This window comes from Microcebus murinus, chromosome 13, assembly GCF_040939455.1.
Source record: "Microcebus murinus isolate Inina chromosome 13, M.murinus_Inina_mat1.0, whole genome shotgun sequence".
Classification (NCBI taxonomy): domain Eukaryota; kingdom Metazoa; phylum Chordata; class Mammalia; order Primates; family Cheirogaleidae; genus Microcebus; species Microcebus murinus.
This window is the reverse complement of record NC_134116.1, coordinates 83056633-83081655: the sequence shown is the minus strand read 5'-3', so window position 1 is coordinate 83081655 and position 25023 is coordinate 83056633. Positions and strand designations below refer to the sequence as shown.

At 40.4% G+C, this 25023-nt stretch overlaps 1 protein-coding gene and 1 pseudogene across 3 annotated transcripts; one reads left to right on the top strand and one right to left on the bottom strand.

Annotated features, from left to right (window-relative positions):
- On the top strand, positions 1–25023 carry LOC105871929 (zinc finger protein 722-like). 3 transcript variants are annotated; one of them, XM_012765581.3, is made up of 6 exons: positions 40–143; positions 5763–5832; positions 11696–11854; positions 14216–14342; positions 14846–14941; positions 21483–25023. In XM_012765581.3, the coding sequence occupies exons 3-6, from the start codon at positions 11840–11842 to the stop codon at positions 23207–23209; spliced, it is 1965 nt and encodes a 654-aa protein (XP_012621035.2). In that variant the 5' UTR covers positions 40–143; positions 5763–5832; positions 11696–11839; the 3' UTR covers positions 23210–25023. The 3 variants fall into 3 exon arrangements, with proteins under 3 accessions (XP_012621034.2, XP_012621035.2, XP_075865702.1); XM_012765580.3 differs by lacking the exon at positions 5763–5832 and having other exon boundaries at positions 1–143; XM_076009587.1 differs by lacking the exon at positions 21483–25023 and having other exon boundaries at positions 14846–20234.
- LOC142874967 (small ribosomal subunit protein eS12-like) lies at positions 16545–18610 on the bottom strand (annotated as a pseudogene).

Sequence of the window (25023 nt, the reverse complement as noted above, 5' to 3'; positions counted from 1 at the left end):
GCCAGAAAGAAGGAGGCGGCTTCCGGGATCGGGCTGTGTCTTTGTTTCTTGCCCGCCCGGCACGGAGCTCTGTGTCCCGGCGGGAACCGCTTCCAGGGGGCCCAGGTGTGTCTGCTGCAGCCTGTGTCACCCGAGACCGGCAGGTACCTGGGTCCACAGGGAGGGCGCCGGGACGCCCCGGAAGCTGGGGCCGGGCGAGCGTGCGGCCGGTGCTCCGAGGGGACGGCGGCCGGTCGGGCGGCCGGAAGCGGCTGTGGGGACGCGGCCGCCCGGCTTCGCCTCCGGGGTCTGGAGACCGAGGCCCGCCCTGGCGCGCCGGTGCCGTCGGTCCCCTCCGCTCTCAGGGCGGGCCGGGCGGGCAGCGGCGCCCTGGGCGTCCCGGCCGGTCCCGGCGCTGCGTTTCCTGCGGCCTCAGCCCGGGCCTCTCCGGGCGGCTCTGGGCGGCGGCCGCGTCCCCCGGGTGGTGCGGGGACGGCGGGAGGGCCCCCCGGGGAGGGCGGCGGCTCCGCGCGGAGTCCCTGCGGGAGAGGAGGCGCAGTCCGCGACGTTCTCAGCCTGCCTTTGTGCTCCTGAAAATTAAACTGAGGAAACGTTAATGGTTTATTTGAGCAAATAGTGATTTGTGAGTCTGGAAGTCCCCAACCACGGTTTGAGGTCTTGGGGCCGCTGGACGGACTTGAAGGAAAGGCGGATTTTTTATAAGTCGCATGTGGAAGCAAAGTGCATTCAGTATTTGATTGGGTACCGTTGTGCAGTGGTCCTATTTGGACCATGCACCTGGCTGTTTTCTGGTTATGTAATCAGAACTTTATTGGCAGTTTGTAGCTGTTGGCCCTAGTTTTCTTTTCCTCCAAGTTGTAATTCACAGGAAATGCATTTGAGTTACAGTTGGGTTTCCACGGGTAGGAACCCAGGACAGTACAGCCACTTCAGTCTCGTTGCCCCCTCTTTAACAGTCGTAACACTTTCTAGGGGGTCTGGTTTTCCTTGCATTTTGCGAATGTGTGGCAAACAGTGTCTTCGACTCAAGACTCGAATCCAGTTTTCCCAGCCTAACTATTCTAGGGCCTGTTGGGAATCCTAAACTTCCAGTTCTTCTCCCACATTCCCAAATGCCTACTACCACTCTGCAACTCATAACATTATCAACTATTTGTCCTTTATTTTTCACACAGTCACAGTATTTTAATTTTTGATCATTTTTTCCCCCCACAGCACTGGGGGCAACTCTTTTAAAGTACTTGTTTTCTGTTTCTGAACATTTCGCATGAGAGGAAAGCAAAGTATAATCACCTGATGCTCCCTTGTAAAAAGTCTTTGTGCTTCTCCTCCTCTTATCTTCCCTAGGTACACAGGCCTTACCAGATTATCTTTAGGTTGGGATTACCCTTTTGGAAACTCTTGGGTGATGTGTTCTCAGCCATCCTCCTGTTTTTTCCTGGCTCTGGTTTCAAGACTCGGGATGACGGGAGATGCCCACAGCAGCCATGTCTCCTGGAGTGTCTAGTGTCAGCGCTGGGTCATTTGTCAGAGGACAGCCTGAGGACTGGGGCTGGAGCCTCTCGTGACAGCTGCCTGCCCTGGTGCTGAGAGGAGTCCCCTGTTGTACCCTTCACCTGAAAAGCTAACTCCTTGGGACATCGTTTTTCTTTCCCCAATCTGAGCTTCCATTCCATGTAGACCCATCGGTGCTCAGCCGATAGGATACTTGTTTTGAGAGGAAAGGGCAGAAATGACTCCTGTTCTCTGGATTCTTTCAGACTTTTGAAAGGAGAAAAAACTATCCCAAAGGACAAGGAAATCTCACCCAGGTGAGGCAGTGCAAGAACCTGAAAGCAATTTGTGTTTCAGGCACACAGAGGCATTGCTCAGTGTCTCCTGGGATGTGGTCACTGAGTCCTTCAGTGAGCAGGGTGGGGATGGGAGGATTTCCCGAGTGACAGGTTGGTCTGACTTGGCACTGGAGTCACATGTGTCTGTGCTGCACTCAGCCCCACTCCTCTCTGGACTTGTTACCTTGGAAAATTTTATTCATTAACTACAAAATGTATTTTATCAGCAAAGCCTGAAAGACAATAAAATATTTCCAATGAGGCAAGAAAGAGGTGGCTTTTAGGGAAAAAATTTAGTCTTATATTCCATTTGTTGATAATTCTTATTTACCTTTTTTCTTCCCCAGAGTGAGTGCTGTAAGGTTCTGTTGTCTGTTCTATTTTGTGGTGATTTCAAACAGAATCCCAGGGCTTAGCTTTGAGAATGCTACCAGGGAGAAGAAATAGGAAAAATATCCCTACCATTATGGCTGCAAAAAAAAAAAAAAAAAAATTCCATAAGAAAGTGAGGTAGATAAATTGGTGAATTATAAATATTCACGAAAGCATCAGTTCCACTCCTTTGCAGGGTGGAGAGTTTTTGACAAGTGGACAACCCTGTTCTGTGTCCTGTGATCTGGATGTCAGAGTGTGTAGCTAAATTTTATGGGGCAGGATTTGGCAGTTATAGAAGTGTTCACATTTGGTTCGTTGTTTGCTAAATGATTTGTTAAAATAGAAATAATAATTAAATGACATGTTTATTATCTGAAAGGAATAGATATTTTTACTTTTCCTGATGAGATGTGAAATGTAAGTGCCTTATAGTTTTCTTTCCTTCTATAAGCTTAACCACTGAGTTTTAGTGATATTGCTGGATTCCTCAAACACTGGCTGTTTTCCATTGAAAACTAAGTGAATAACCTCAGCTGGGAAGCAGAGACCTGGGCTCAGAGACTCCAAGCAAAGGTCATTCCTGATCTAGCAAAAGGAGGTCACTGAAGGCCCAGGTAGTCCTTCCTGGGAGCCTCCCCTCCCAAGTGTCACAGTCTGTTTACAGCAGCCCTGGAAGGAGCCTTTGTACTGAGAGAAGCTGCAGAGCCCTGGAAACCTGGGGATCCACAGGTAGATGTGGTCGGGGTGGGAGTGGGGGTGTGATGCCCTTTCTGAGGGTGCAGTTGTCATTGTCCTGGGGCTGTTTTTAGACATTACCAAATAAAATAAATTCTAATTTAAGCTAAAAATAATTTTATTCTAAAGAATTATTGCAGTAGGGTAAAAGCACCAACTATATGATCTGCAAGTATCTCAAAATGTAGACAGACAAGGTCTTTTTTTAATGGGGAAAAGCAAAGAAGAGTAGCAAGAAGGTGGGAAGGGAGGGCAGGATGGGGGTGGCACAGTCAGGTCCTGGATCAGAGAATGTTTCCCACTGAAGTCAGCCTGTTCTTAGGAGGGGCATAAAGAGGGGTTTATGTTGGCTCAGGCTGAGGGTGGGTCAAAGTGCAGCAGCCTCGGAGGAGGAGAGAAACTTAAGGGAAGTTTGGTTAACAAATATTTTATTCCAATCACTGAAGATTTTTTTTTTTATGAGGTAAAAATGCAGATTTGCAGAGTCTGTGTCTGGCTTTGTCATAGGTGAAAAAGCATCATCTAAGTCATATTGGGAAGGGTCTTTGTCTGCAGTCGGCTGCTCTCACAGAACATAAAGGCTGTGGGATTTCTTTACTCACAGCTGTTCACCAGGATACCCATCCTCTTCCCCTGCCACATTTCCTTGTCCCATATGTCTTTCACTTGGCTGTTCTTGAGCCGCATCAGTTACAATAAACTAGTAACAATAATTAAAATATTTTGCTTAGTTCTGTGAATAATTCTGTCAAACTATTGGACTTGACGAGGGGTGCTGGAAGCCCCTGATTTATAGTTAGTTCTCAGAGGTATAGATGGGCCCCAGGGCTTGGCACTGGCCTCTGCGGTGGGGACAGTGTTGTGAGACTTAGCCCTGAACCTGTGGGATCTGTCCTGACTGTGGGTGGTGTCAGAATTGAATTTCTGGACACGCAGTTTTGGTGCTGGAGACTTGGTTGGTGTTGAGCAATCTCTACCCTTGTGAAAGGGTGAGAAAAAGACATCACAGGTCAGACCTTGAGATGACTCTGGGTGTGTTTGTGCGTGCTGGGGACCCTGGAGGAGGGGGTGTTTCCATGCTGTGAGGAGGGGACAGGATGTGTGGGGCTCCCAGAATTAAATTTCCCAACTGCTCAGGTTTCTCTCACTACCTAGGAGTGAGCCACCCTGGGCTGCATCTCCATGGTGAGAGTGGTCCCCAAGCTGGGGAGCGTGTTTTATCTACTGCGTGCGGGGTTCCTTGCGAACTGGAGGAAACAAGCTGTTCACGTGAGCTGCTTTCCTTGTTTCTTTTATAAAACCTCGCTGCCATGTACTGCCAGTTCACCCAAGCATTTAACAGTTTTATTCTGTGATTTAAGTGTAACATTTTTATTTTCTTGAAAATCTGAGTGGATTGAGTGATAAGGCTTGAAGAAGCAAAGAAAATTCTTGAAGTAAATTGCTTTATGCCGAGTTTAAATAATGAGGATTCAATCCCCCATGGACTCACCATCCTTGGGCAGTTGTGCTGAGACCCCCAGATCTCACCTACGTTCCGCACCCTGAGGTGACTGCAGTGCTGGTTCTTAGTCTTTGTAGCTTAACGATCTATTTATTATGAAGCAGCGTTTTGCTCAGTTTTTCCTCTTTTGAGTTTTCAGTGACTTAATGTTACCTTTAATATTCCATTACTATTATGCCAAAAAGTTTTTTGTTGTTTCTGTGCCTGGTTCTGTGGCTCCTATGCTGCCGTCTGCAGCTGTAGGCCACCCAATTTCCTTGCCCATTCCGCTGCTAACGGGACCTGAGTTGTTGGAAATTTATTTTTAGATGCTGTTGACAATGTTCTTGCTTTTGTCCCTAAGTCCTCACACTGTATAAATTCATTGACATTAATGGAAGAAACTGAGGCACAAAACGTAATTTTCAGGAGTTTACTTGAGCCCATGTGAGAATAGTTGCCTGGAAGACTCAGACCAAAGTAACCTTGGATGTGAGCTCTGTTTGGTCTTTGTTATAAAAGCAGAATTTTAAAGGCAGAAAGGGAGAGGAGTCGGCCAATATGAAATTGTTTGTCAGGAATTTTCATCAGAGGAATAACATTGATTAGTGATTGGCTGTGAGCAGTAGGGTGTGAATTATGGTGCTTGGCATGCGACGCTAGCTGCTTGTGGTATCATTCATCATTCACATGGCAAACAGATTTTTGAGATGATTTCTTAGCTCAAGGGTCAAGGTGGGGAGTGAGACATGATGACTGCTGCCTAATTCCTGTACCTCTCTGGACCCGATCATTTGAAGGAGGCTTGAATTCCTCAAATAAAAGTTTTTTTTTTTTTTTAATAATTTCTCCTTTTTGATCATAATCTTTCTTTTTAAAAGCATTGAGCAAAATCTAACTATCAGGCTGTTCCTTGTTGCCAAGAAGTGTCATTCCCATATAAATCTTTCTGACATTGGGACAGGGGGAAGAGGAGACATTTTAGTGAGGAATTTTAGGAGCACCCAAAGCCAAATTGGGATGGTCTTGGCAGAGTGGCCAAAATGAGACAGCTTCAGTCAAGTCATTGATTTACGGCTGTTACTTGCTTTAATTTTTTTACTCTTTGGAATATGATGATTTTAATTTTCCTGGAAGAAGTAAAACAACAATACATAACAATAATTTGAATAGTATGTATGTAATGTAAATAAGCATAAAAAATTGTATGCCAGAAAAATAACAAAAATACCTATTCCAGTTGGAAGCCAACTAAAAACATCATGACAAAAATTCAGTCCAGGTTCCCCTTTAAAGATTTGTTCTAGCCAATTGGCTTATTTTCTGATTTTTTGTAGATGAGATCCTACTTCATGGAAACTACACAACAAAAGGTGTTTGCCAGCACACATACACCTCCTTTCTCAGGTAATGTATAATCTAAAGCAATGTGATTGCCTAGTACCCTCCTCAGCCAGAGAATCAGTAGCTTTTTTTTTTTTTTTTTTGGAGACAGAGTCTCACTCTGTTGCCCAGGCTAGAGTGCCATGGTGTCAGCCTAGCTCACAGCAACCTCAAACTCCTGGGCTCAAGCAATCCTGCTGCCTCAGCCTCCCAAGTAGCTGGCACTACAGGTGTGTGCCACCATGCCTGGCTAATTTTTTCTATATATATCAGTTGGCCAATTAATTTCTTTCTATTTTTAGCAGAGATAGGGTCTCACTCTTGCTCAGGCTGGTTTCAAACTCCTGACCTCAAGCAATCTGTCCGCCTCGGCCTCCCAGAGTGCTAGGATTACAGGCGCGAGCCATCACACCTGGCCAAATCAGTAGCTTTTAATTGTACTGAATGGAGGCTGTAGTTTCATTAGCAGTTTTTTCTAAGGTTGTAGAAAGACTTCTAACCATTTATGGAAGAGAAGTAACACCAACTAAGGCAAAAGTATCTCCCCATTGAAACTCATGGAGCTGTCTTCTTGATGGCCAGGAAGATAATTAGTTCTTTTCCTCCAACACAATCCCCATCTAAAATAGATTGGCGGTCATGCCTAGAGAAAAGTTTGTAGGAACTAGTAGAGTGTTGTGTTTCTTCAGAGCTACCTATAGATAGGGGGGTGACAAAATATCCTAAGAGACATTGCTCTTGAGCAGCACAGGGATTGTTCAACAATACCAGATATGATTCCTTCAAATAGTGTTGGAGGGAATTTTTTATTTATTTCCAATAAACAAAGTTTCCGTGTTGGAGGCCGTGATCTTTGATGTTGACATTCCAAGGCCTTGGCAATAATGAAGAATATCGCCTTTATTATTTTTATTTTTTTTTGAGACAAGAGTCTCACTGTTCCCCAGGCTAGAGTGCTATGGCGTCAGCCTAGCTCACAGCAACCTCAAACTCCTGGGCTGGAGTGATCCTGCCTCAGCCTCCCGAGTAGCTGGGACTACAGGCATGCGCCACCATGCCCGGCTAATTTTTTCTATATATATTAGTTGGGCAATTACTTTCTTTCTATTTATAGTAGAGATGGGGTCACTGTTGCTCAGGCTGGTTTCGAACTCCTGACCTTGAGTGATCCACCCGCCTCGGCCTCCCAAGAGTGCTAGGGTTACAGGCGTTGAGCCACTGCGCCTGGCCTAGAATATTGCCTTTAAATTAAGAGAGCTGGTTGTAGGATATTTTGTCTAGGTGCAGGTACATTCCGCTATTATTTTAAAGGGAGAAAGCTGATGTTTCCCAAACAGGGTAAAACACAATACCAATGGAAGAGCCTGAGGCTAGGGAATGTTAAAAGTTTCTGTAAACTTTTCTAATCAATTTTTTTTAATCATTGGAGAAAAAGACATTATCTTTATGTGCTAGTGGTACATCTGAATGAATACAGCTTACCTCAGAAGGTCAACTAAAACAATATGGTAAGATGATAGATTTTTAAGGTAATCAAAGCTTTCAGAAATATAAACAAAAACTAATAACCAATTACAAAATGGGTAAAAGACATCAGCAGACATTTTACCAGACAAGATATACAAAAGGCAAATGAGTGCACAAAGAAATACTCAACATTATTAGCTATTAGAGAAATGCAAATCAAAACTGCAATGAGACATCACTGTGTATCTATTAGAACATCCAAAAAAAAAAAATAGCTTTTATATATACTAATCATACCAGTTAGAAAATATGGAAAACAACTCAGATTCTCATTAGCAATGCAAATACAAAATGTTAATTTTTTAATAAGAATTGTACATGATACACATGGAGAAAATGACAGTGATCAACTTGGAAAAACAAACAGACTTGAATAAAGGGGAAGCATGCCGTAATACTGGTTAAGGAAACTCCTGTTTTAAAGTCATTTGTTTTCCAAATTAATTTCTAGGTTTGGCCTCATCTTATTTTAAATGAGGTGGTGTCTTGAAATACAGTGAGGTGATTCTAGAATTCATGTGGATAAAATAAAAAAAGTTTAACAGGTTTTTTTTTTTTTTTAGAAAGAGTCTCACTCTGTTGCCCAGGCTAGAGTGCCATGGCGTCAGCCTAGCTTATAGCAACCTCAAACTCCTGGGCTCAAACAATCCTTCTGCCCCAGCCTCCCGAGTAGCTGAGACTACAGGCATGCGCCACCATACCTGGCTAATTTTTTCTCTATATATTTTTACTTGGCCAGTTAGTTTTTTATTTTTAGTAGAGACAGGGTCTCGTTCTTGCTCAGGCTGGTTTAGAACTCCTGGCCTTGAGTGCCTTCCAGAGTGCTAGGATTACAGTTGTGAGCCACCACGCCCGGCCAGTTTAACAGGTTTTTAGGGGAGTGGGATGGGAGTAAACAGTTGCTCCATATATTCATTGATTCTAAGACTTTAAAAAACATTAAATTGTAAGTCTTAGAATGGAGAGAATATGATAAGTTAAAAACCTGCATGAATTTTTTTTTTTAATTTGAGAATATTACAGGGGTACAAATATTTTGGTTGCATACATTGCTTTTATACTGCTTGAATGAAAGTTATAAGTGTGCCCATCACCCAGATAATGAACATTGTGCCCATTAGGTATGATTTCACCCATCCCTTCCTCTTTCTTCCCTTCCACTTTCTTTTGTTTTCTTTTTTGGAGACAGTGTCTTGCTCTGTTGCTGGGGCTAGAGTGCTGTGGCATCAGCCTAGCTCACAGCAACCTCAAACTCCTGGGCTCAAGCAATCCTCCTGCCTCAGCCTCCCCAGTAGCTGGGACTACAGGCAGGTGCCACCATGGCTGGCTAATTTTTTCTATATATTTTCAGTTGTCCAGCTAATTTATTTTTAGTAGAGATGGGGTCTCATTCTTCCTCAAGGCTGGTCTTGAGCTCCTGACCTCGAGTGATCCTCCTGCCTCAGCCTCCCAGAGTGCTAGGATTACAGGCCTGAGCCACCTTGCCTGGCCTCTATTTGATTTTTTAATAATTCAATTTCTATAGTGAGTTTTTTATTCATTTTCTGCATTGTTTTTTGTGGTTCTCATTTTGCTAGTTTTCAATTTTCTGTTGTATTTTATTGAGCTTCCTTAAAATCCATATTTGAAATTCTTTATCTGTCATTTCAATATTTTCATTTTGTTTGGTATCCATTGCTAGAGAGTTGAGTGCTTGTCCTCAGTTGCCTGTGGGCTGTTCAGACAGGTTGGATGATTCTCTCAGTTTGCCTCTGTCCTGCTGTCCTCACCTCGTCCCAGCAGTCTGAATTGTGTTGGGTCCCCCAGCTTAATCGTTGAGATGACAGGTGGTACTTGTATGAATTAGGTACACCCTGTTTGAGTTGGAAGATGCTGTGATGAACTATAGAGTTGTTCTCTCCCTGTGATTGTTTGAGGTTTGTGTGGAAGGGCCAGCTGCTGAAATGTTCATTTGTGCTCCTGGCTGGCTCTGGTCCTCCAGGTCTAGTACTTGAGTGCCCCAAGCTTTAGGAGGGAAGCTGTACCTCCCAGGGGGTTGCTTTATCTCGACCACCACAGCGGTGGGGGGCAGAGCAAGATATTTCGTGTCTTGGTGGTGAGAGATGGAAAAGAAAGGCTTCGCAAAGCCTCAACGGGGCTCAGAAGTTGCTTTTCTGGCCACTAGGGGGCGCCACTGGAAGGAAGGATGGGACAAGCTTTCCAAACCGGGAAGGGTGTTCATGGAGGAAGGGTCTAAATGCTTGTGTGCTAAGGCCCTGGGCTGGGGTCATTCCACCCTTTTACAGTAGGGCAGTTTTTCTGCTGGGAGGGCTGGGCCCTCTCCAAAATTGCTGCAGCACACTCCCATCAGTTCAGTATGTGTGTGCTCCCTCACCGCTCGAGACCAGTTCTGAAACCCCGTCTGTGTGTCTGACCCACTAGTGTGTCTCCACAGCATCCCAGCAGGCAGGGAGTTCCCGGATTGTGCTACCCTGTCCCACTGCAGGTCCTCAAAGGAAGAGGCTCGGGCCTCTTTATCTGTGGGGAGCTCAGCCAAAAACACACACCTGCTGCCAGAGGGAAGGGGCCACTCCTGAGCTGCTCAGCTCAAACTGCTCTCCCTGTTGTGATGAGTAGGGGGAGGGGCTGTGGCACAGGTCAGCAGGTGTGCCTGATTGTGAGGTATTTGTTGCCATGGAACCAGGGCCAGGCTGTTCCTCTACATACTCTCTCATCACATATGTCTGTGCAGGCTTCCTTGCACCTGAGTCCAGCTCCCAGACTTGTCCCTTGCGTTCCTCTGTGCCCATCTCGTGTCCAGGGGTCACCAGGACTGGCTTGCTTATCTGAGCCGCTGGCATTCAACCTTGCAAAATGCCAGTGGGCAGGGAGTTCCCAAAGTTTCACCCCTGTTCCACCAAAAGTTCTGAATAGAAGAGGTGTGGGCCCCACCCTTTACGGAGACCTCAGCATGGGGTGCTGTGTGCGCATCAGCGAGAGAAGGACCCTGTGGTGTCAGCAGTCACTTCTGCCACTAGGAAATGGATCACACAGGAGTGGGGCCTTTTTCCTGCCCAAGCTGCCATCACAGACCCACCCCCTTTGTAGTACGGCATGAAGCCCTAGTCCTCTGCTGCCTTTGCCTCCCAGCGTGTGAGAAACCCAGAGTAACTTCTAAAGTGCCCTCCTCAGAAGTCAGACCTCCAGCTCCCAGGGACTGAAGCAGTGCCAGCCTGGTTCCTGCTTAGAAATGTTTTCTCGAAGGGGAGGGGGAGGAGGAGAGGAAGAAGGGTGTGAGACGCAGGGGTGTGTGTGTGAGCCACTGATAGGAAGTCATGCTCAGGAAAACAAGCCACCAAACCAACCTTAGTTATTTTCAGGTTTATGATAATAAACCTCTGTCTTTTGTAAAACTGCTATATTCACCAGCATCAACCCAAAACAGGTCCAGAAAATCCCTTCAGGTTTCCAAATTGCTGACTCTCCTCTATCCATAGTTCTGTAACATTTTTTTTCCCTAAGAAGTCCAAATGCACTTGGGAGTCATCCCAGTCGCAGCTGTCAGATTCTACCCCAGTGCTATGGCTCTGATTGTTAATCATTCTACTCACAAAATTCCTCGCAGCAATTAAAACGAGGCAGCAAGCTAAAACGAAAAGGTTGGGCTGCTTCACCACACGCATTCTGTAATCTTTGGTTTTTACATCTGCTAGGATTTTCAAGTGTAAGAGGCTGTGCTGTGCCTGCTGTGTCTAGCTGAGTGCTGGCGATAACAGGTCAGGGGAAGCGACATCGGCATGAACAGGGACTTGTTAATGAAGCCCGTGCAGGGATCCCTTCCAGGCCTATAGAATCCCATTGCTAGACTGGGCCCGGATACCACATGGTTTCTACGCACGCTGAAGCTTGAGAGGCAATGCTCAGCTAAGGACTCTCAGCCCAGACTTCCAGTTAGGACATGGCCAGTGTGAGGACAGACCATCACCTGTGCCCTTACCACAGACAGAATCTCCCTGCAAATTCTGTTTGTTGGTCTGGGAGGGAGCATCCAGGTGGTTTTAATTAAGTGCCACACATGATTCTAAGGTGAGGCCAGGGTCAGGCACGTGGGCTCCCAGATCCATTCTTGAGACTTGCATTCACCCTTTTATCTAAAGGGAGATCACAGGATTAGCTCTGCTTGTGTTTGGTGGGGGTGGGTGGGTTGGTGTCGCCCATATTCTGATTGCTGCAGCAGAAATTGCTGGTGTCTGTGGCAGAGGAGGCCACCTAAGGGCAGCAAAGGAGAAACCCACATGTTGGTCTTTATGTAGGAGCTCAGTGTTCCTGAATATCTCTTGTGACAAAGGGCAGGTCAACGTCTTCTTTTCTGCACTTCCAGGTCCTTCTGCCTGTGGGTGTGGTGGTAGCAGATGAAGCGGTTGTGCTGATGCCTTGAAATGCACATTCTCAAGATGCAGCTGCGATTTGTGCAGATACCCTCAGCTGAGAAGGAACCTTAGAGAGGCAGAAGGAAGAGGAAGAAATGGCTGGTTCTCAGGTAAGTATCTCCCAGGTCAAGGGAATATGTCCTGCTTTTACTTCTAGAATGTCATGTCTTGAGGACTTGCAAACTGTTCTTTCTCTACTTCTGAAGTTTCTAACAAGCTTGTCTCAACTACTTAAGTCCCATTTCTTCTTATTATTTTCAAGGGACTCTTTAAATCCTTTTCTCCTATCTACCAGAACCTTCTCTCGGTGTTCTCCATCCAGACTTTTTACATAGTAAGAACAGTTCTTATCGTGAAATTATTACCTGTGCTATCGAAAATGTTTTCTCTGGACAGATCAGCAGGGGGAGGTGTGGATACCCAAGATTCCTCTTGGTGTGGGGTTGGATCCCCAGATATCAGTGAAGAAGGAAAATAGGTGTTGTTGAGGTTCTATCTTGATGCCCCATCACCTCTATGTCAAATAAGATTTAAAGATACACACTTAGGGCTGAGCACAATGGCTCATGCCTGTAATCATGGCGCTTAGGAAGTCCAAGGCAGGGTAATTGAGGTCACCTTAGCAAGAGTGAAAAATCAGCTGGACATGGTAACCCACACCTACAGTCTCAGCTGTTTGGGAAGCCGAGGCAGGAGGGTTGCTTGAGCCCAGGTTGATGTGAGCTATGGTGATGCCACTGCATTCCAGCCTGGGCAACAGAGAGACCTTGTCTCCAAAATTGCACATTTATGGCTCATGCCCGTAATCCTAGCACTCTGGGAGGCCAAGGCAGGCAGATCGCTCAAGGTCAGGAGTTTGAAACCAGCCTGAGCAAGAGCGAGACCCTGTCTCTGCTAAAACTAGAAAGAAATTAATTGGACAACTAAAAATATACAGAAAAAATTAGCTGGACATGGTGGCACATGCCTGTAGTCCCAGCTACTCGGGAGGCTGAGACAGAAGGATCGCTTGAGCCCAGGAGTTTGAGGATGCTGTGAGCTAGGCTGGCCACGGCACTGTAGTCTGGGCAACAGAGTGAGACTCTGTCTAAAAAAAAAAATTCACATTTAAAGAAGATGACATTAATTGCCCAAGGCAATTCTCAGAAAGTTCTGAAAAAGAGAAATTAGAAGAGATGTGCTCTCTAGGATGATAAAGACTTTAAATACACTACTAGAGATTGGCGAACATAGGAAATGTATGTGTTTTGAACTTTACATAAAACTAACGTTTTTCATGATAACATTCAGATTATGATTCACTTCTTTTGGCCAGTAATCTCAGAGCAGTGACGTTCCTGTGTGCATCAGCAGCTCCTGCCAATTCATCCTCCCACAGCTGGTGCTGATTCACTTGGCTAGGGTGCTCTCTGGCAGAGCCCTCCACTATAAAGTTAGTTATTTTGCATTTTATCATTAATAAGTATCTTGCGGAATTTTACTGGCTGATGTATATATAAATCATCACATTTAATCTGGAAGTTCCCATTTCTTCTTAGTTTCTCTTTGTGTACAGTGTACTTTGGGAAATGAAGATTCTCATCTTTGTTCAGTGGTCACGTGAACTAGGATAAAACTGAAGCTCTGCCACTTACTGATTGTTTGGCAAAATATTCTTTTAGGGCCAAAGGAGTTGGCATTGCTGAGACGTTTGTTAGAAATGCAGAAACTCAATTTCCCTTCCAGACCTCCTGAATTAGAATCTGCAGCTTAATAAGATCTCCAGTTCACTGTAGTGCACGTTAAGATTTTAGAGTTACCCTGCTAACTCACCATGGTTTTCCCTATGAGAAACATACACAGCTTATCATACGTGATGCATATATACCACTCGAAAGTGCATATGCCTGTGTTGATGCCCTTAATTTTATAGTTTTTTTTTTTTTCTTTTGAGACAGAGGCTCACTCTATTTCTCAGGCTAGAGTGCTGTGGCATCAGCCTAGCTCACAGCAACCTCAAACTCCTGGGCTCAAGCGATCCTTCTGCCTCAGCCTCCCAAGTAGCTGGGACTACAGGCATGCGCCACCATGCCCGGCTAATTTTTTGTATATATATTTTTAGTTGGTCAATTAATTTCTTTCTATTTTTAGTAGAGATGGGGTCTCGCTTAGGCTGGTTTTGAACTCCTGACCTCGAGCAATCCGCCTGCCTTGGCCTCCCAGAGTGCTAGGATTACAGGCGTGAGCCACCACACCTGGCCAATTTTATACTTTATCATTTAGACAAGTATACTATCTACACTTGTTTTGTGGATCTTTTTGCCATCCTCTGTCCTCAGAGTTAGGCAATATGTTAGAGAGAATCACCATGTTAATTATTGGATCATTGCAGACATTCGTATATGTCAGAGGCAGTTCTCTTCACTGTCATTTCACAGTCAGATTAAGAATGTTACCCGTGGCTGTTTGTTAAATATGTGTTTTTTTCCCAGGAATTGTTGACATTCAAGGATGTGGCCGTAGAATTCTCTCTGGAGGAGTGGGCATGCCTGGACCCTGCTCAGTGGAGTTTGTACAGGGATGTGATGTTAGAGAACTACAGAAACCTGTTCTCCCTGGGTGAGAATAACTTCCCCGTAAGATTCGTAATGGACCCTTAGGGTTTCATTTTCTTTCTTTGTGAAAGTTTTTTTTGGGAGTTTCTGCCTTATAAGAATGACTTTCAGATCCCTGCTTTCAAGGAAAACTTGGGGGCTTGTTGGTGTAGAAAAGAAAATCTTCAAGATGTTTTGTCTTGAAGTGAACCTTCCTCTTGCTCGAACTGATCTGTACACCTCACTGTAGATTGGTGACAAGTCTAGAAATTCAGTGGTATAAAACCTCATTGTCCAGACCTTAAAATCCAATTTTTAACTACCAGTTTTTGATTCAGTAATACTGGACAAATTCATGATCCACAGATTCTAAATATTCCCCATGTATTCTAATGGTTCTGTCAGGAAACAGTATTTTGAGTTTTTTACAGTGTTCTATAATGTTCTCTCTGCTCTACTGAGCACAGTACTACATTGGTAACTGGAAAATTTTAGCAAGAGTTACGTTACTTTTTTCTAATAAAATAGGTCTTGCTGCCTCTAAGCCGTACCTGATCACCTTTCTGGAACAAAGACAAGAGCTCTGGAATGTGAAGAGACATGAGGCAGTATCCACACACCCAGGTAGGTGGGAATAGATGAAGCAGATGACACAGGTGAGAGGTCCGAAGGTCTAATCTTAGACCCTACGGTGTGGTTTGGGAAGCTCTGCTTTAATGGAAGTGGTTTCTGAGAAGCTTGGGTTTCTTTTGCTCTCACATAGGAACATCTTCTGTCCTATGCTCTAAAATTTCCAAAGGACTCTACGTCCCTTTAATGACCTTCCTTTAAGATTACAGTGACAGCCAATGTCCTCTTCATGGCTTATAAGGGACTGCATGACCTGTGTGCTCTTTTATTGCTTTTGGGGACATAAGAATGTTTGTGCATATTTCTGAGGGACTCTATTTTAAATTTTTTTAAAATTTTTCCTTTTTGCATCCTCTGAAATTTGTATAAATATTGGTGGTGTTGATGTTTGCTTCAGAAATCTCAGGACCACCAGTGACAAATGCACATTTTCTGCTTTAACATTCTGTATCATATGGATGTTATTCTGTATCATATGGATGTATCATTATTTTGCAGAAATTTGTACTCAGTAATTTTATCAGAGCACTAAGATAATCTCTCTAAATGTACAAAGAAATCTAATGTTGTTTTACTTCAAAATTTTATTTTTAGTATGAACAGAGATTAATAATTTAAATTCTTTATTTTCATATTCTTCAATTGTAATGTAGTTTAGTGGACCTACTCACTTCCTAGATTTCTTAAATATGCTTTGTCATTAGGGATCATAAAACATTGCTAAATGTATATTAAACTCCCACTTACCTTATATTTTTAATAACTCATTTCATAAGTATCTCCTGTTTGGCATGAAGATTACCTTGACTGGATCATTCATTTATATCAATACATGAGTGTGTGTCTGTGATATGTATATTTGTTTAAATGTATTTTGTATATCATATAATAATTTGATATTTATAGATTGTAAAATGAGTAAAGCCATCAGGTTAATGAACACAGCTATTACCTCAGTTACTTTTTTTTCTGTACTGAGCTCAGCCTTCTTAGAGTTGCCATGTAAGTGAGAACATGAAATATTTGCCTTTCTGTTTGACTTATTTCACTTAACGTAATAATGTCCTTTTCATTTTGTGTAAGAATAGCATCCATATATTATAACGTAATAAAACGTTATCTTTAGTGTCTTTTAAATGCTTATTTATTAAAATTTTCTTAAATTTTAATTAGTAAAATTTCTTTTACTAATAATCATAATTCATTTTCTGTAAAATTTTACTACCATACACAGCATGCCAATGATTTAAAATTTCCACTCCCGATGGGTGAAGAGTCACAGATGAATATTGTAGTTTATAGAAAAACAATTTAATGGTACATCAATCCTGCATACAGAATTTTATGGGTAGAATGTCTCTTTTATTTATGTTTTGCAATACTGTATTTGTGTGTTTCTTTTGAGGGGTGGGGTCATTGTCATCAGTTTATTGTGTTTTTGGTTTTACCTATTCGTTGTAATTTTCAATAAAAATATGCAACTTTGTATATACACTTTAAATAAATGTTATATTTAATTTAAATATGAACAAGGCATCGGTATATCACAAATTATATATGCATTTGTTTGTATCTATAAATATGATTCCGAAATTGTTCATGACTTATCTTGTATTTTTCTTCTTTTGGCTTGCTTGGCAATGGCTGTTTTATCCTGTCTAGGTGAGTAGTCATGGGAATAGTCTCCATTTCAACATGTGTTCCTTGATCAATCTGTATTCTCTTTGTGTAAGAAAAACATGTGATTTCAAGTTCAGTTTTAGAAAGCTTTATAACTCTGTATCTCTTTATAACTTTATAACGCTTTTAATTATTTTTTATATTTTATATCTTTTTATATTATATCTTTTATTTTTAAAAATATTAATAATATTTTTATATTTTAATATTTATGATAAAAACACGTAACATAAACTTTGCAATCTTAAATCTTTTTAAAGTTTAGTAGTGGTAGGTATATTCATATTTTTAAGCCAAAGACCTCTAGAACTTTTACTCAGTACCCATTAAAGAACAACTGCCCATTTCACCCTTTTTCCAGACTTTTAAAAAAACATTCTACTTTCTGTTTTTATGAGTTTGGCTACTAAAGATATCTTGAGTAAGTGGAATCATGCACGATCTGTCACTTCATTACTGGCTTATTTCAGTAGGCACAATATTCTAAAAGTTTGTTGTTATCATAGCCTGTGACTACATTTTCTTTTTTTAAGGCTGAATAATATTCCTTTGTATGTACATGACACATTATCTGTTCATCCATGGAGGGACATCTGGCTTGCTTCTCTATACCTGTCAGCTTTTGTGAATAATGCCACGATGAACATGAGTGTACAAATATCAATTCCAGGTCATGTGTTGCAAACTTTAGGTACATACTCAAAAGTGAGATTGCTGGATCGCATGATAATTTTATTGATTGATTGGTTGAGAAACCTCCATAGTGTTTTTTGTAGTGACTGCATCATTATTCTCAAAGGTGTCAATGTCTCCACATCCTCAACACCTTTGTTTTTTGCTTGTTTTGTTGTGGTCATTTTAATAGATGTGACGTAATGTCTCACTGAGATTTTTTTCCCCCATTTTTCTAAAGGTTAGTAATTGTGAGCATATTTTCAAATGCTTTTTGCCCATTTTTATGTCCTCTTTGGGAAGATGTCATTCCTATTCTTAGTCCACGTTTTAATCAAACTATTCACTTTCTGTTGTTTTTTAGTTGTAAGCGTTGTTTATATATTCTGGATATTAACACTTATCAAATATGTGACTTGAAAATATTTTCACCCATTGCCTACAGGGCATTTTCAGGCCTCTAAATGTTTCCTTTGATATGCAGAATTTCTGGAGTTTGATGTAGTCCCAGTTTTATGTTATTTTCTTTGTTGCTTATGCATTTGATGTCCAATTCAAGAAAATAGTGCAAAGATCAATATTATGATCTTTTCCCTTCATATTCTCCTAAGGGTTTTATAGTAATTATTTCTTATGTTTAAGTATTTAATCCACTTAAGATTTTTTTGCATATGGTACATTGGAAGGGTTTAACTTTTCCATGTAGACATCTAATTTTCAACACCATTTGTTGAAATTGCTCTCCTATCCCATTGTGTGGTCATGGCAGTCGCACGAAAGATAATTCAATCATACACACAGGGTTTAATTTTGAGCTGTCTATTCTATTCCATCATCTGTTTATTTGTCGTTGTGCCAGTACCACATTATTTTCATTTCTGTAGCTTTGTTTTGAAATAACAAAGTATAGTTAGTACCATGGAGATTTTTTTGAGGAATGTGAGCAAATTTTTTTTTTTAAGTACTCTTTGATGACATCCTTAGTCTGAGTTTCTTTGCCCATATCTTGCACCTTATGGGGCTTCCCCTCTCTGTCAGTTTTACAGAGGCCTACCAATTCCCCTTTCTTGTCAGCAACCTTAATTAGGTTCATTTGGTGTTTAGCACAAACGGCCTCCACCAACTTGACATAAATAGGATCATCACAGTAGGATGCAAGTACACAGAGATGGGCTTGGTGCTTGTCTAAGGCTCTGACAGCTTCTTGAATTCCACCTACAAGGACTTGTGGTTGACAGCAGCCTTCAGAACCTCTTGTAAGGCAGTATTAATGTCCACTATACCTCCATCAGCAGCTCGTCCCTTGGCCATATGCTGGGTTGTGGGTGAAGCTGAATCTTGAACACGTTCATCTAACTTGGCAGTGGCAGAGAAAGACAGTGTCACTGGGATTTTGATAGGGGTTACGCTGAATTTGTATGTTACTGTGTGTTCATATTTCCATCTTGTCAATATTAAATCATCTGGCTCATCTTGAGCCAGAATATATTCAAAAGTGACTTTAATTTTCACATATTTGTGGATTTGCCATTTTTGTTTTTTGATTTCTGATTACATTGTATGATCTCAGTCTTCTTAAATTTGATGGCTTGTGATTCCTAAGAGAATGTGCCATGCATGATTGAGATTATTGTGTATTCTGCTGCTTTTGACTGGAGAGCTCTGTATATGGTTTTTAGGTCTAATTGGTCTATAATGTTCAAATTTTGTTTTCTTATTTATCTTCTATGTGATTTTTCTATTATTGACAGTGGGGCTTGAAGTCTCCTACAGTTATTGTGTTGCTGTGTATTAATTGCTATCCTTTTGTTCATATTTACTTCCTATATTTGGGAGCCCTGTTTGTGTGTGTGTGTGTGTTATAGATTTCTGGCAAATGGACACATACTACCATCATATAATGTGAATATTTGCCTATGTGGAAATTTTTTAACTTAAAGTGTATTTTATCTAATCATGGCTACCTGACCCTTTTGTGGTTATTATTTGCATGGAATATTTTTTTTTATCCTTTTATTTTCAGCCTATTTGACTCCTTAGAGGTAAAGTGAATCTTTTGTAGGAAGCATATTGTAGGATCTTGTTGGTTGTTAATTTATACATTCTGTGTTTCTTATAGCTGTATTTCCCCCATGTCCACTTCTAGTGTCTTCATTTGTTTTGTTGATTTTGTAGTGACAAACTTTGATTCCTTTCCCATTTCCTTTAGCAAACCTTTTACAGGCATTTTCTTGGTGATCACCTTGAAAAAATGGAAATTACATAAAACATTAAAGTTATAAAAATACATTGTAATCTTATGGCAACTTCACTTGTATTGAATATCAAAAAACTACCTCTTCACATTCTACCACTTTATCAATGTCATGAATTGTAACTTTTTATATTGTATGTCTATTACTGAGAATTTTTCCACTTTTATATTTTTAAAATTCTACAGCAGAATTTTAAGGGTTTTATTTGCTATCCTTATAATAGTAAAGAATTCTATATCTGTGCATGGATTTACCTTGAACTTGGAGCTTTATATTTTCATATAGTTTTATGATACTGTCCAGCATCATTTCATTTTTCAACATAATAGACTCCCTTTAGCATTTTTTTGTAGGACTATTCGTTTTTTTTTGTTGTTGTTGTTTTGTTTTGAGACAGAGTCTAACTTTGTTACCCAGGCTAGAGTGAGTGCCGGGGCATCAGCCTAGCTCATAGCAACCTCAAACTCCTGGGCTCAAGCAATCCTACTGCCTCAGCCTCATGAGTAGCTGGGAGTACAGGCATGAGCCACCATGCCCAGCTAATTTTTTTCTATGTATATTAGTTGGCCAATTAATTTCTTTTTATTTGTAGTAGAGATGGGGTCTCGCTCTTGCTCAGGCTGGTTTTGAACTCCTGACCTCGAGCAGTCCACCTGCCTCGGCCTCCCAGAGTGCTAGGATTACAGGCGTGAGCCACCATGCCCGGCCTGATTGAACATCTTTAAGATAGGTATTTTAAATTCTTTTAAAAATAATTCATAGATCTTCACTTCTTTAGGGTCACTTAAATATTTATTTTTGACTTTTGATTGGACCATGGTTCGTTGTTTATTGATGTGTTGTGATTTTTATTGAGATTTTGATCATTTAAAAAACAACTACTGGCAGGGCGTGGTGGCTCACGCCTGTAATCCTAGCACTCTGAGAGGCCGAGGCCGGTGGATTGCTTGAGGTCAGGAGTTTGAAACCAGCCTGAGCAAGAGCAAGACCCGTCTCTACTATAAAACATAGAGAGAAATTAATTGGCCAACTAGTATATATAGAAAAAATTAGCCAGGCACGGTGGTGCATGCCTGTAGTCCCAGCTACTCAGGAGACTGAGGCAGGAAGATCGCTTGAGCCCAGGAGTTTGAGGTTGCTGTGAGCTAGGCTGACGCCACGGCACTCACGCTAGCCTGGGCAACAAAGTGAGACTCTGTCTCAAAAAATAAATAAATAAAAAACAACTACCTTTCCCATCCTTTGCAGAATGGCTTTATATGGGAAAAACTGACACCATTGAGCCACACTAGGGTTTCCTTCAACTTGATAGTAATGTGTGCCTTCTCTGAACTACTGTTTATTTTTCTTTTAAAAAGGAGTTTCTCTATGCTTTTTCTTGAAAGCATTTATTTACCTTATTTACCTTGGCAAATGTCATTGGTAGTGCAGTCTCTCTGTGGCTGTAACAGATTTTCTTCTTTGTTTTCAGTGGACTGAATCTATAATTTGAACTATATCTCTATGCACTTTAGCACTTCATATTAAAGGGAGAAATAACCAGTTTTTAGATAGCCCCAGAAAAACTCAGACCTTTGGACACATGTTCCACTCTTTGTTTCCTGAGGAAGAAACAAGGAGTGGGAATTTTTTTTCCCCCTGATTCCTCTCTGCTGTGGTTCATAAATGTATAACCTTTTTTTTTTTTTTACTTAATTTGTATCTTCTTGGTCTTTCATTCACAGAGGGTACTGCAAACTGAATTGGTTTTTGTGTAGCATATTTTTGTTAATGGTATACATCAATAGGGAAACAAGGGCCTCAGATTTTTGGTTCAGCCACTGTGGTGATAGTCTCAGCTTGGTATTATTTGGCATGTTATTGTTGTTGTAAAGTACATTCATCCAAATATGGTAATTGGAATTTAAAAAATTTTTGATATCTTTCAGATATATTTTCTCATTACACCCAAGGTATGCAGAAAAAGCAATGCATAGAAGCTCCATTCCAGAAAGTAATATTGGGACTATTTGAGAGTTATGGCCCTGAAAATATACACTTAAAGAAAGACTTGGAAAGTGAGGGTGAGTTTGAAGGACAGAATGTATGTTATGATGGACATAAAAAATGTAGGACAACTACCTGTAATGAAAACACCATTGACAGAAAAGAACAAATACACAAACCATTTTGGAATAAATCTCCATTTATTTCAGTTACTTTTGCTGAACCACATGTCTCTCTAAGTAAATATCAATGTCAACATTTGGAACATAAATTTTATCAGAAAGAAAATTTGGAAAATTTAAATAGTGAGCTAGGCCATATTCAAAATAACGATTTGGATCGATTGAAATGTAAAATTGGGTTAAATGTTCAGTCAAATATTTCTGAAGATCTGAGATTTCAAAATGAAGGGAAGATTTCTATATGTAATCAATTTGATGGGCCATTTTTTAAAAGTTTATTACACTTCCACCAAAACCACGCCAAAATCTACAACTTTGATCAGTATGTGAAGGTCTTTACCCATTCATCATTGCTTCAGCAATATCCAGGAATAGATAATTGGGAAAGACATCATACCTTTAACAAGTCTTCAATATCCTGTGGCCAGGACTCTACCCCAAGGCATTACCAGGATATTTATCTTGAAGGCAAAAATTATCAATGTCCTAACTCTGAGAAAACCTCTGACCAAGGTTCTTGTCCTAGAAAATATCAGAAAATTCATTTTCCAGAGAACCATTGCAAATGTGAAAAATGTGACAAAGTCTTTCATCAACACTCAGAGCTTATTTTCCATCATTGTATTCAAGTTCAAGAGAAGTCATATGAATGTGATAACTGTTTAGAAGGTTTTACCCAGTCATCAAATAATAGTCAACATCAAGGAATCTATTTTGGAGTAAACTTATACAGATATAACAAATGTGAGAAAGCTTTTAGTCATTCATCAAATCTAAAAAAATATGAGATAATCCATACTGAAGAGAAACCCTACAAATGTAGGGAATGTGGCAAAGCCTTTAATCATAGTTCACATTTGACTGAACATCAGAGAATTCATACTGGAGAGAAACCTTACACATGTAAAGTATGCAGCAAATCTTACACTCATTCTTCAAGTCTTATTCAGCATCAGAGAATTCACACTGGAGAGAAACCTTACAAATGTAATGAATGTGGCAAAGCCTTTAATCACAGTTCAAATCTTACTCAACATCAAAGAATTCATACTGGAGAGAAACCCTACAAATGTATAGAATGTGGCAAAGCCTTTAACCGTAGTTCAGATCTTACTGAGCACCAAAGAATTCATACTGGAGAAAAACCCTACATATGTAAAGCATGCGGTAAATCTTTTACTCGTTATTCAACTCTTATTCATCATCACAGAATTCATACTGGAGAGAAACCCTACAAATGTGTAGAATGTGGCAAAGCTTTCAATTATGGTTCAAATCTTACTGAGCACCAGAGAATTCATACTGGAGAAAAACCCTACAAATGTAAAGCATGCAATAAATCTTATACTCATTCTTCAAGTCTTATTCAGCATCAGAGGATCCATACTGGAGAAAAACCTTACAAATGTGAAGAATGTGGAAAAGCCTTTTACCTTAGTTCAACTCTTTGCCGACATAAGAGAACTCATAGTAGAAAAATTCTATAGATGTAATAAATAAAGAAAGCATTTTATCAGAAACAAAAGAAATTGCAAGAAAGATCCTAGAGAAAGAAACTTTACAGATGCAATAAGTAAGGGAAGTATTTAATTAAAATTCACCTAATTGTATCAAGGGATTCACAAAAAAGGATTAAAGCAGACACTTTAAAACTTTACACCAAACCAGAGTATTTATTACAGAGAACAATCTAAAGTCAAAACAGTTATATATGGCTCACGCCTGTAATCCTCGCTCTCTGGGAGGCCGAGGTGGGCGGATTGTTTGAGTTCAGGAGTTCGAAACCAACCTGAGCAAGAGCGATACCCCGTCTCTACTATAAATAGAAAGAAATCAATTGGCCAACTAATATATATACAAAAAAAAAAAAAATTAGCCGGGCATGGTGGTGCATGCCTGTAGTCCCAGCTACTCCGGAGGCTGAGGCAGCAGGATCGCTTGAGCCCAGGAGTTTGAGGTTGCTGTGAGCTAGGCTGACACCACAGCACTCACTCTAGCCTGGGCAACAAAGTGAGACTCTGTCTCAAAAAAAAAAAAAAACAAAAAAAAACCAGTTATATAATTGATACATATGTTTCAGAGAAACAAGAACATTAATATTTGGACATTTATAATTAGACTCAAATACAAGTAATACTTTATTTGTATTGACAGTATTTGAGGTGTTTGAAAAGTATTGATGTAATTCAAGTCTCAAATCAGTTGGTTTTATGCCTTAATCTGTTGTGTTTATATGAAAATATGTCATCTATTGTTTCTGCATCAGAGCTACTAGGCAACATTCTATATCAGGTGGACATCATTAATATCAGCTTTGTCATGGATGGATAATGGCAAATGTAAAATATACGAAGAAACCCTAAGGAATGTGCTCTTTGTGTTTGGATTATAAAGCAGTGATGTATCTATGCACATGGTACATGTCCAGTGTATTATTTTTCTGTATCAAAAAGGAGAGAAACATTCTGAATTTTCTAAGTAAATTATTTTGTCAATTGTTCTTCAAGTAGCAAAATCTGGCCAGTTGGTTAATATATTGAGATGTCTTTATAGTAGAATGAAGTAGAACACTTGGGTATTATTTGATATGATAGAAAACATAGTAGAAGAGTTGAATATCATTGGATGTGATAGAAGTAAATACATCTTCACAGGTATCAGAGAAAAACAAAGATGATTCCTGTCTGGAATGTTGTACATGTATTTTATATCAGCATTTACTAAATAATTAGCCTCGCTCTTTTAAAATGGAGAAATTGTAACTCTGATATTACCATATTCAAAGAAAAATAATACTTCTGTTGTTCTTGTAACTGTATTTTAACCAATAAGCATATAATGGATTTTCAAATGTATTTTATAGACATTGTGTGAAAATAGTTTGTCTTAATTAATAAAACTAACTTTTTTTAATGTTTTAACATTGATGTGCAATGAATGGAATGTTATTTTATCCACCTTAAACTATCCCATCATAGCCAATATTGTGGTTAATAGATGTAAATAATATTTTATTGGGTAACACAGTGGAATGGTTTTTCTAGTAATCCCTTTTTCTTCTACCCAAGGAATTAAAATTCCTATATTTTGAGGAATATGTTTCTCATAGTTACTATTTTACATTATTTTCTGATTTTTGTAACTATTGGGATAGTATGATGGTTATAGTAAAGATTATAGTAGAGCATAATTTACAGACACATTAAAACATATTTGTTAAATTCTAAATTATTATTTATATAATTTTCCCCTCATTTTTTTTGCACATCCTCCCTTTCTGAACTAAATAAATACATAAAAG

Coding starts and splice junctions, on each gene's coding strand:
- LOC105871929 (XM_012765580.3), top strand. Junction 14,343..14,845: donor CAGAAACCTGTTCTCCCTGG/GTGAGAATAACT, acceptor CTAATAAAATAG/GTCTTGCTGCCTCTAAGCCG. Junction 14,942..21,482: donor GGCAGTATCCACACACCCAG/GTAGGTGGGAAT, acceptor GATATCTTTCAG/ATATATTTTCTCATTACACC.